The 12,719-nt window shown below is 39.1% G+C and overlaps 1 protein-coding gene across 7 annotated transcripts in view; it reads right to left on the bottom strand.

The window, feature by feature from the left end:
• Positions 1-12,719, bottom strand: part of fam13b (family with sequence similarity 13 member B) — a 69,616-nt gene that overhangs the window by 28,560 nt on the left and 28,337 nt on the right. For all 7 annotated transcript variants that reach the window (XM_015047087.1, XM_015047084.1, XM_015047086.1 and 4 more), the window contains exon 7: positions 5,402-5,517. In XM_015047087.1, coding sequence (XP_014902573.1) covers positions 5,402-5,517 — 116 coding nt within the window. The remainder of the gene's footprint in view (positions 1-5,401; positions 5,518-12,719) is intronic.

A 12,719-nucleotide genomic window follows, 5' to 3' on the forward strand; every position in this document is an offset into this window, starting at 1 on the left:
ACCGGCAGAAAGTTTTTGCGTCACTACTCGAAAAAGAATGGTTCTCCACTGTCAGTGGGGTATCTGTACAGGCGATGTCAGGCATCCTGATCGTGTTTGTGGAACTAAAATTCACAGATTTCCAAAATCTGAAACGGGATGCCTAGCTTGGATCAAAGCTTGTGGACGACCAATAAGAACAAAGGAGTGTGTGCTGGTGTGAGTATTATTGCTTTGCTTTCTTTGTGTTTAGTGAATGAAAAAAATAAAGTCAATAAACACATCCATTATGAAAACCTTTTAGCTAATACAGCATAATGGCGGTACCGATACAACCTCTACACCTTGAAGCCTGTCTGTCACACGGTCTTACGTTAGCTGAACAGATCAATATGCAATGTGTACCGTATCTAACATACATTAAAGATTTTATTTTACCTGAAAAGGCTTTTTACTAAACTGTAATCGTGTTAGCCACGCTAGCACCGAGTATCAGGCCTAGGCACACTCATCCTGTTCTGTTGTTTGCCAACAACAGAAATCACTGATTTCAAAAATAACCCTCAAAACCATGAATGCCCGACTTACCCAGCCTTGCAAGAACAACAGGCATCAGTGATCTTGTCCACAGCTGTATTTATGCTGAGGGTGTGAGGATCTGCTGTTTTTCTCATCGACTGGTAGCATTTAGCTGCGACGCGCACAATGTTGGAGGCATCGCGTGGCTCAAACACCTTGATGTCCAAAAAAGATGACATGAACTTGTTGGTTCCCCTGTCCATTGTCGTGGCTGATATTTTTTGAAAATCCGGCAGAAATGCTACGTTAATCGACTCAGAAATACTCTGCAGAGAGTCAATCTAAATGAAAGACGCCATGTTTACACATAGAAACTAAGCTCCTCGAGGCTTTGTTTGTGAGCCATGCAGCCACGTGGGATTTTAGGGGGCGTTTCTGGGCGGGGCTTGGTGAGGTCCATTCTGTTAAGGTTATGTGCAGCAATTTCAACTTTTCTATAAATCTATGTCCTGGCAAAAGCAAACAATATAATTTGCAACTATGAAAGCAATTTTTTAAAAATTGCAAACAAACAAAAGAAAAAAAACATTAAATCCAGGCAGCAATAATCACAAAAACACAGCAGGAAGATAAATTAGTAAAAAATTAGAAGTTATAGTTTTGTTTTATAGCAACATCTCCTTTTTGGCCACCAAGAGACACCGAGTCATTAATATTGGGAGAAATGTACAAGAAAATAATGCACAATAGGAACACAAAATGATTTTAAATATGTTGAACCTTGGACTCAGGGATTCCTCAAATCCAGCATTTATGGAGCCATTTAATCGTTTTTATAGGTAAAAACAAAAACAAAGCGGATAAATGTGAGTTTCTGCATGGAAATCATGAAGCTCATTTAGGAAAATTTAATCAAATCACCAAAGTTATTAAAACTAATTAAATTTAGTACTAAAATAATCACAACCACCAGAAGAAGAATTTGAACTTCCCTCCGTCTCCAGTAAAACTTTTAGATGTTGTGATTTTGAACTGAGGTCAGCCTGCAGACTCGCTTCTCTGGGGTGATTTCAGGATCTGGCTGTAAACTAAAAGCCTGAACCAGAACCGGCGGTCCGGTTCAGATGTGCTGCTATCTGGGTCAGATAGGTCAGCTAATCTATCAGGTGGCACCTGGACCCGCCTGGACCCGGTGACATGAAGACGCTCTCTGGATGCTTGAACTGATTAAATAAACTGTCATCTTTACATAAAAGAGCATAAAATGACTCAGTCAGGTTAAAGACACTTTATTATTAAACCTCTAAAACGTTCAAAACAACATTTAGCATGAGCTATTCATTAAAATAAAGACTATTTATTGTTGTAACATCATTTCATTTGATGTTTTCAGCCGCAGAGGAAACCAAAGTGTGGCCTTCCCTCCAAACTGGGCCAAAGCAGCAGAAGGCAGATACTGACCCATTTAGTATCACATCCAACAGGAAACGTTTGGCCTCCAACACATCGACCTGTCGGTTATCGTATGATTTGTGCTGCAATCCTTTCAAGAATTCTGAATTAACAGCAGAAGCTAGCATTAATAAAGTGATGACGGTTGTTCACACTGAACATAAATGTCCAAACAGCTACAATTATTTATAAGGAGTTAATATCGGCCTCATTAATAATTTGAGATAAGCCCAAACAAACTGTGGTGGTAAATGGTTGTACTGTGTGATATGTGGATATTTCAATTTGCTGTTATTGTATTTTTTTAAAGTATTTTTCTGTAACTGTTGTTGCTGTCTAAAAAGCAAAATGCCTGTTGGGAACAATAAAGTTTATCTAATATGACAAAGGTTTTTAGTAGGAATGAGACAAAAATGAAATCTATTTTACAGAGGAATCACAATGTTCATTTACGACAATTCAAAATCGATTTAAAAAGAAAACCGCTGCCAGTCGGCCTCCATTTTGTAACTCCATGGAGACGCTGGGTGTTCCGACGTCGCCATGGAGACGCTGGATGTTCCGACGTCGCCATGGAGACGCTGGATGTTCCGACGTCGCCATGGAGACGGTGGGTGTTCCGACGTCGCCATGGAGACGGTACTGGGACGTACGCGGAAAGTGCCACAACAAAGAAGTTATAAATGCGAAAGAGAGATTCAATGACTCCGTCTCTGTTGAAGGAAAACCTTTGGATTTTTACTGAATACAAGGTTCAGAAAATAAAGATAATAAAGACTGAAAACTTCGGGAAGACCGCTAACGAGCAGAGTTAAGGTACAGCTCTCCCTCTGCTTCCACCATCTAGTTTCTGAATAAATATGGAGAGTTTATCTGCATTTTTTATGATTCTCCACTAAATAACCACAAAAAAATGTCCTGGATGGAGACACTGGAGGACGCTGTCTGCAGAAAGGTGGCGCTCTCTCTGGGACCACTTCATAAAAACAAAATGGAGGATGCAGGGAGGGAGTGGAGAAGACTCTTTAATGTCTCCATTTGTCGTTCAGACTGGAATAGATCAGGAGGATAATTTAAACACTGAGAGGCTGAAGCAGAAATCATCATGAGTAATTGCTTTGAATCGAAAAGATTCCCCATCAATCTGTTTTATAGTTTCCATAAACTATAAACAACCATAATTCATAACTAATAAGGGTCATAAGCTACAAAAAGCTAATCTTTTCTCCATCTTGTTTAGAGACCTGACTGTTGCTGCTTTGACAGGAATAACGAGGATGTGTGAACGGCAGGCAGAAACGGGTGAATCCTGAAGGTGTCTGGGCCGCCAGCCTGGGTTTGTTCCTGTTTAGTCCAGAAGCTGTAAAAGGCCTCAGAGGACGTACGGGCCAATAAACTAACACCCACATAAAAATAAGGTGCAGATTATCTCAGATCAAGACACTTTACGAGCTGCATGATGGGTAATATCTGCCTGGTGAGACGGTTTACTGCCTCCTCCACTCACACTGCAAATCAATAAACAGATGGCTAGCTTCATCCGCTCCTCTTCCTCACTGGGAGTTTTGTTTCTCCTGTGGTTGGGATTCTTCCTCAACAATACTTTCCACAGACAGCGACACTTCCAGGCCGGTCACCAGAGAAGAAATACCAGCGCTTATAAATAGCTGTAAAAGGAGCGAAGGCCTTCAGGCGCTAAGGCGAGTGTTAGCTGTCAGAGGCTATTACTGCAGGCGATGAAGAGGGCAGCCGCTCCTGTCCGTCAAACAGTTAAACAACATGTTGAGTCAGTGGAGGACGACTTTATCTGAGATGACGGTCAGCCACGCCAAGACTCAACGACAACTTCAGGGAAAAAGACTCCAAATTTAAAATATTAAACTTATTGGACTTTCTGTCGTCACACCAACATTTCAAACTAATTCAGATACAAAAAAATAATTTGGTACCAGATCATTAGAGAATTAAGTTATTTATTGAAATAAATTGTATTTCAAAGCAGACATGAATTTTGGGTTAAGCTAACGTTTGTAGCATTAGCTTGTAGCGTTAGCACAGCTAGCATGCAGCATCTCCTGTGTGTCTGCCTCAGAGGGAAAGTACTTCCTGACATGCTAACAGCAGGCTAATGAGGGTTTCAGGCTGCACAGCGGCCAAGTGTCCAGCTGAATTTTCCGACTCGGAAGTTGAAATGTCTGTATTGCAACTGGAAATGGAAGGCAGCTTTTTTAAAATAAATCTACTTCTACTGATTTCTGACACAAATAAGTAAGAATTAAAAAAATATTTTTTATGGTATCGATTATTTCGAGACAGAGGTTATTCTGGAAACCCTAGCAGAGAGACGCTCGTCTCATTTCCTGTCAGAAACCTCAAGCCAAATCTGAATTTTTATAAATTAGGGCCTAGCTGTAATGCTGCTGACTCGCTCGTGTTCTTGCTTGGACCGCCGTCAGCGTGAGCTCAGAACGGCGGTGTCAGTTCTGAGAACTTCAGCTGGTCAGATTTATTTCCATCCACCTGCAGCTCATTTTTTTAGCGCCTGGTGAAAGTCAGTCCTCCGGTGTTGTTAGATAACCTGCCGGCTGATGTAACGTCTGAACTGCTGCAGACTTTCTGTGACGGGGAATCCAGACATCTGTTCGATTTATCAGACAACTCGGTGAACATATTCAACTTTCTGCTGCTTTTCCACCTCTCATCTAAAAGAAAACTGTGATTTTGGTGAAAAAAGTTTAAAAAAGGTAAAGAGATGGTTTTACATTTAAGATTTAAATAATTTTAAATAAAGGGTTTTTAATGTCAATATCATCGCCACCTACAGGTCAAACATGAGCGCTACAACTTCTCATACAGATTCCTCTGGGTCTGACTTGGAAATCTTTTTAGCTTTACTGCATTGGCATGGAGACAGAAATGTAATATTTCCTCAGAATTTAAAGAGCTGAAGGAAATAAACAAGTACTTCAAAATAAAAGATTTGATATTAAACAACATGTACAAAAGGAAAATATAAACTAACTTTTGGTTAATGATGAAAATCTCAAAGAATAGGAAATTAATAGCCAATCAAAATAAGAAAAAGTGCCACTTTTTATACAAATCTAGGGTTTTGGGGTGTATTTGTCTTTTTACATAAAACATCTATTTTTATGTGATGTTAGATTTAAAGAATTTTAGAACTTGGTAAGGAACATGTTGTCTAAAAACCCAGAAATTTATCTGAGGTCACCATTTTTACCATAACTGTGACATTAAAAGTTAGGAATAAAATTATTATTTTATAGAGATGAAGGTCAGGTTCGCATGGTTTGTTTGTTGTTTAAAGCTACGATTCGTAGTTTCAATCATACCTGAGCAAATACAGATGAAGCACTCTGTTCCAACGCTTCACTGATTTGTGGCGTCCCTCAGGGTTTGATGCTCGGCTCTTTGCTAGACTCAGTCTCACCTGGCTGTGGGGTGGTCATCGGTGTGGCTGTGTGAGTCGGAGGGTCCTTCCTCCCCGTCCTGCGGCAGTTCTTCACATTCTGCTTCGCCTTTCTCGTCATCCAACAACTCTGTGATCTGACAAGGAGAAGCGAGAGAAAAGATTCAAGACCAAATCCAACCAAAGCAAAGGATTTCACTGTAAGACAACATAAATGCAAAGACAATGAGATTCGTCAGAATATTTTGTGGTGCAGCTGTAAAGAAATGGTGTGAAATAAAAAAGCAAAAAAGGAAGAGAAAGAACACCCTTATCTGAAAATGCTAACATTTCTTCCCACTCTTAATTGCAACATTTGTTTTTCAAAAATAAAAGCAGATGTTTTTCATAGAAGCGTTGATACTTCTGTAAGACAACATGTCTGTTTGTTCTACCAGTCATTTAAATATAGATGGTCTCATGTAACAGTGCAGCAACGCGACAGAGACACACTAAATTAAGGATTAATTTCAAGAGGACAGCTGATGGGGAGTCAGGAAAGTGTTGGTCTGAGGTGGTGACAGCCGGGTTCTGTCAGATATCGTTTTCAAGTTGGCTTAGCAATGTTCTGAAAGTCATTTTAAAAGACCTGCTCCACCATAACAAAGCAAACTGGGGTTAAATAATATCACCTTATTTAACCACAAGACATGAAAAGTAATTATCTTACTTTGGGTTCTACATCTGTGAAAAACATGACAATCCGGTTAACAAACAACCTCCAAACCTTTCTACGACCTTCACAAGCAACTAAGGTAGTTAAATAAACAGACATGTAAATTCACATGAATTGTTTTGAAGTTCTTCTCACGTTCTCTCCTGTCAAACAGGTGGGTGTCAACATGGTGGAAGCTAATGCTAGCTTCTGCTAAATGTCTTGGTATAGCACCTTAGCTTTCAGTAAATATCATGTTGGTATAGCGCTTTATTGTTAGCTTATGCTAAATACCATGTTGGTATAGCGCTTTATTGTTAGCTTATGCCAAATATTGTGTTGGTTTAGCACCTTATTGTTAGCTTATGCTAAATATCATGTTAGTTTAGCACTTTATTGTTAGCTTATGCTAATTACCATGCTGGGATAGCCCTTTATTGTTAGGGCAGCTGTGGCTACTACCCAGTAGCATGCCACCATCATGAGCGTGTGCATGAATGGGTGAATGACTGACTGTTGTCAGTGTTATGTTGGTATGGAGCTTTAACATTAGCTTCCATTAAATATATTGACATCGCACTTTGTTAGCTTCTGCTAAATTTCATGTTGGTAAATTGCTTTAACATGAGCTTCTGCAGAATACTCTGTTGGTAAAGCACTTTCGTGCTAGCAGAACCACAGTTTACGATTAGTGCTTTAGGGTTAGCATAGCTAACTTGCTAGCTAGCAGTCCCAACCAGTACGAGGAAGGTTTGAGGATGTGATTATGATCTTCACCTCCAGTTGCAGAGACGGAGTTGACGTCCGTCTCCGTTTCCTGTTTGAGTTGACAGGAAAGTCTGGTAATGAAGCTACCAGAGATCTGAGGACCCAGAAGCAACGACTCATCTTCTGTTTGAACAGTTTTTACATCGACTTTGCCGAGTCATCGTCGCTCTGCGTTTCTAATAGAAGCTTCTGACTTGGTTTGATCCAAACAGAGAAGAAAGACGGGGTTAAAGGTTAAACTGGCCACATCAGTGTGTCTGTCCTCTCCTCCATTTCTCCCCTTCACAGCAGCACCTCCATCTGCTGCTGTTGCTGTCGCGTCGCTATGGAAACGACTGTGCTTTAGAAGCTTCTGATTGGCTGTCGGGGAACTCTAGCATCGTCACATGAGCGGATCGGGGAGGATGAGTCATGAAACTGACAACGGGCTGCGAGCGTGTGAGACGCCGAATAAAGACGTCCGCTGTTTGGACAGGCTCTGTCTTATTCCACTAAACATTCACTCAAAGCTGATCTGGATCAACTCTAATTAAAAGTTTTTAAACTCGAGTTAGAGGGTTTTATTCAACCAGAAACAGAATCAAGATCTGAGATTTAGTTGATGTAAAAAAGACATTTAGATGATCAAATTCAAGATGTTGTGCATTTTTGTTCAGATTTCAAACAAAAGCATTCACACCTCTAACTTTTTCACATTCAGAGTATTTTATTGTGACAGAAACACAAAGTAGAGAATTAAGCAGAAAGAAAATAATATGTGGGTCAAGATTCTTATGGTGGTGGCAGCATCATGCTGTGGGATGCTGGAGCTAAATCCAGGACAAGCAAGTAAGAAAACTTCTTCAGAAGACATGAAACTGGGATCCATCCAGGGATGATTTTGATCAAGCAGTGGTCTAGTCAAAGTACAGACACAAATATAACTGATCTCTGTCCAGTTTCCTATAGTTGTTTTTTTTTTAGTTTTCCAGATGAATTGCACTCAGATATTTTTTCCAACGCTGTTGTTATTATTATTACACTTCTCAAAGTTTCACTGTAAGCTGAATTTGAGATAAATCAGATTATTGTATCCAATATTATTATTATAATTATTAAACACTTGAGTTTTATTCAGATTAGCCATCAACTTAATTTTTCCACATCAATCAGACTCATTATTATGTCCAATATTAATAAAATATTTGTATTCACCAATTGGAGCATATAAAACAAGAATTACAGACTATTATTTTAATCTACAAAATAAATAACCAATTAGATAAGAGAATGAACAGCAGCAGCAGTAACAAAAGAAGGAGGTAAACATTAAATGTTTTGTGTTATATAAATAATATTTCAGGCTGCAGCTGCTCAGAGTTTATGCTCCACTTGTTCTGTTCACTTTTACACCCAAAAACTGTGTTTAATCCTCTGTTATATAATTAAATGTAAGCATGAGTCACTTCAGAGTCACTGAGGTTAATGGATGAGGGGCGGAGCTACGGTACAGCAATAACATTATTCCAGAACAGGCAGAATGAAGCTTGGATTACTGCCGTTCTGCTCAGTGACATGGAAAAAAATGTGTCTTTAAACAGAAACATGTTTTTCTGCACCACTCTCCAGCGGCTGACATAATGAACAATGAAGCCCGGTTGTGTAAGCGCTCCGTGGCTAACGGTGTTAGCCCAGACTGACTTATGAGCGCGATGGCAGCTGTGCTGAGTAAGTCATTAGAAAGCCTCTGAGCTGACGTAACAACATTAGCGGATAGGAGGAGCTAAATCCCCGTCAGGATGACCTTGCAAGTTCGTTCATGTGGATGAAAATATTATCCCCCTTCACTTAAGACTCTGGGAAATCTTAACGACATTGACTCACAAATCCGTTTAAAATCAGACGCTGAAGCCGGTGTTGTGTGTGGGGGTTTTCAGAGCATAAATACCAGGCTTTAAGTTTTACACACAAGAAGCGCTGTGTTCCGGCTGCGTCTGCCTGAGTGGGCAAAAAGACGAGCCGGAGAGCGCGGTGGAACAAAAGGTCGGGATCTTGGCCCTCGCTGACATCATTAACTTGGCTATTGAACTGATTGTGGGCCAAGAACAGAGAACAATGATGGCTGACTGGCACCGCCGGCGCTGTCCAAACCGAACCGATACCAGGCATTTTTTCAAAGTTTCAAAGTTTAATATGCTGCTCTTGTAATAAATGTCCAACATTTTCAGCAGTGGGAGAATTTCTCCATTTATGGGGAGAAAAAGAAAAGATAAAAATACAAGTTTTACTGTAGCACAATATTAAAAAAACAACCATCTAACAATTTAATTATTGAATTTGCCGTTTAGATAACATCTGATACATAATAAAAACAAGAAAATCTTGCAGTTTTTTCTAAGTGTGCTTCTTTCAGCCAGCTGACCGGCAGATACTTCAGAGATAATTTAAAGTAGGACGACCTTCACAATATATTTCCTCTTCACTTATTTCAGTTTTGACACTAATTTTTTCCTTACAGAAATCCTAAACCAAAGCAACGCGTTTTGTTATTTTACTCCATCATGCCACGTAGACATCGATCATCATCAGCTCTCTAGCGCCACCATGTTTTGTCATGAAGTGATGCAATTAGAGGCAGAGGAGAAGTAATTTCTACCCCTTAGGAGGTTCAGATTTTATTTTGTTAAATGCTCCTGACGTTAGCGTCTTTGTTAATGACCAGCATTAACAAAGACGACTCGACTTACACAGCGCCATCTGCTGGCAGGATGCGGCACAGCCAGGAAAAACAAGACTTCAAAGTAACAGACACAAAAACTAAAATTAAACATTTTCCCTATGAATTTTGTTAAGGTAACAGTTTCACTTAGTTTTTTGCAAAGTCTCTTTTTACTTCAATTAGCAAGAATGTTTTTCACTTCTAGATTTTGTTAATTTGTTAACAGTAATAAACTTGGGGAGAAGTCAGGATTTACTCCACTTCGTTTTACAGGTAGAAACTGGTTTTTTTTTATCTCTCTTTTAAAGGATTTATTTGGCCTTCATTTGAGAGTGAATCGATCATCCAGTTGTCCCAAAGTTATAAACGATAATGTTGTTTTGAGATCATTTTCAAGTAATATAATGGTAATGGAATAATAATGCAAGAACCCCTTATCAAAGATCAATAAACTTTAAATCTAACAAACATTAACACTGGAACTGGGAGACATTTTAAATCCAGAATAAATATAGAATACTACAGAAACAACAAATAAAATTAATTGTCAAGAATCTGTAAACAAAACTGTCGTTGAAGAAAAGAGCTAGTTGAGACCGACGACGTTTATCATCCAGTTTTTGGTTCAACGAGAGAAAAAGATAAATGATGCAGAATCAAATTATTGAGCTCGTTTTCATTCATCATGCGATTAATTTATCGCTTACTTATCGTGCGTTTTTGTATCAATAAACTGCTAAAAAGCATTAATATTTTTTAATAAAAATAGACTTAATAGCGGAAATCTGCTCTATTAAGTCCTTATAGAAGGAAATCACATAAAGACAACTTTAGCTCAAAATGACAAAAATCTTATTTTCATCTAATCTGAAATGAAAACCAGCCAGCTTTGGAAAGGTTTGGTAGTGGTGTGAACCTTCTTTATAAAGAGAAAAACACAGAAGGTCCTGACAGGACCGGCGACCGGAGCCCCTCTGTGCACCGAGTGGGAGCCGATTGGCTGCTCTGCAGACCCCGTCAGTCCAGCGCCTGATGCAGCTGGGAGATGCAGTCATGTCATCACAAGCTCCTCATTTCTTCCTCTGGACATTTCTCCCCTGCCTTCCTCACTGCTTCCTCTCCCCTCCTCTTCCTCCTCCAAACCTCCCACTTTTCTGCCCTCTCTTACATAAGACACGTGGATCAGCGTAGATGTACGTTTATAGACCGCTCTGCTCTTCTATTCAAATAAACTCCAAGACACAAGATAGAGGAGAACAAATCTCAGAAAGAGTCATTTCTGTTTTGGCTGTAATTAAACCAAAATTGTACAAAAGATATATATATTTTGCATTTTGGATTAAGAAAAATCCTTCTTTGTCTGTAAATCCGTTCTACTCAGAACTCAAGTGGCAGTTTTAGCTTCACCTGGTAAACAAACACATTTCTATTAAGCTACTTTGGTTCCAATTATTAATCAGTTAATCCAAAAATACTCAAAAGATCAGCCCTGCACTGCAAGTGAAAAATCTGCTGAATTTATCATGCAATTAATCAATTAGTCATAAAATAACTGATCAGTAAACAGTAGTTATGTAGAGCTCTAATGTTTCGTTCTATAGAGTGAAGGGAAAATTGTCCAGCTAAGAGGCCGACATACAGATAACAGATTATAAATTATTGCAATAAATAATAATATTGTTGCTTTCAGACCATTTTCCAGTAATGTAGTGACATAACGCAAGAACATATTCTCAAAAATCAATAACCTTTCAATGCTAATGAACATTTAACACTGCAACTGGAGGATGTTTATTTGGGATATTTAAATGAACAACAGATAATCGCAGTTCTTCCTGAATAAAACAGATATTAAAACTACATATTAAAAACAAACTAAAGTAGAAAAGTAAGCGATAAAAAGGGTAAAACTTTACCCACAATAAGTAGATAAAACTGTTTTTGTTCCTCACGTATTTCAACAGTAAGTGACTGTACCGCTCTGATCATTGTTTAGGCTGTTTATTCATAAAGCAGCGTAAATGATCAAACAGTGGCTGTGAGGAAAGTTCAAAGTTAGCTGTGCTGAACGTCCAGTAAGTGGAAAGCAGCAGCAGCGTGTGTGTGTGTGTGTGTGTGTGTGTGTGTGTGTGTGTGTGTGTGTGTCTGTGTGTCTCTGTGTGTGTGTGTCTCTGTGTGTGTGTGTGTATGTGTGTGTGTGTGTGTGTGTGTGTGTCTCTGTGTGTGTGTGGATGTGTCTGGGCGAGGCTCGTCTACATTCTCAGAAGATGTCTGGTCGGCGCGGCTTCCTGACCGTTTCATGGTGGGTTTCTGTGTTCAGGGAAATTAGTAACTCTGAAGGGTCGGATCCTTTTGTTCCCAGGTAGAGAAATGTGTTTCATAAACAAGGAGAAGGTTATTTCTGTTGAGGCTGAGCATTTACTGTGTCAGGTTACTGATTAATGAGGGGAACTCAGGCCAAGGCTGGTTAATCAATGCTGTAAACAATCAAAATTAAACTGTCTGGTTTCTGATAAACCCAAGAATGCAGAGTCTGGCACGCGTTAGGAAGGTTGTGGGTTTGAATCCCAGCCTGAGGGGATTCTGTGAACCTGTTTATTGTCCTCCTCCATGGAAAACACGACTGTCGGGTTTATTCATTCCTCTCAGCTGGCTTTAGGTCATGGGTGGGTGTGTGTGTGTGTGGTTTAGCCAGGATTGTTCTTCTGTGGTTGTTCAAACAAACTCAAATATGACAAGAGTAAACAGGTATCAGGGTCAGGCTAAAAAAATAATTAGGAGAATAAAGTCGACATAATACAAGAATAAAGTTGTTTGGTATGATTTTTTTCTGGTAATATAATTTTGTCCCCATGTTACGACTTTTTCTCCTAATTTTGCAAGTTACTTTAGTCTTGTATTATTCCACTTTACTGGTGCATTATTACAGATTTATTCTCAATATCTTATAAATGTATTCTTGTAATATAACTCATTTTAATCATAATTTGTTTGTTCTAAAAACAAAATCTAAAAATCAAAAGTAAGCAATCAGACCAAAAACCTCAGATTAGAGGTGTGCCGATCGATCGGCCACCGATCATAATCGGCCGATTTCCGTTAAAAAGTGTAATGGAACCTGTTTTTGCCTTTGAATGTTAAGTTTTATACTTAAATTTTTTTGGCGATGTTGAGAGGTT

This window comes from Poecilia latipinna, unplaced genomic scaffold (assembly GCF_001443285.1).
Source record: "Poecilia latipinna isolate Pla-1442-1.1 unplaced genomic scaffold, P_latipinna-1.0 Scaffold806, whole genome shotgun sequence".
NCBI lineage: Eukaryota > Metazoa > Chordata > Actinopteri > Cyprinodontiformes > Poeciliidae > Poecilia > Poecilia latipinna.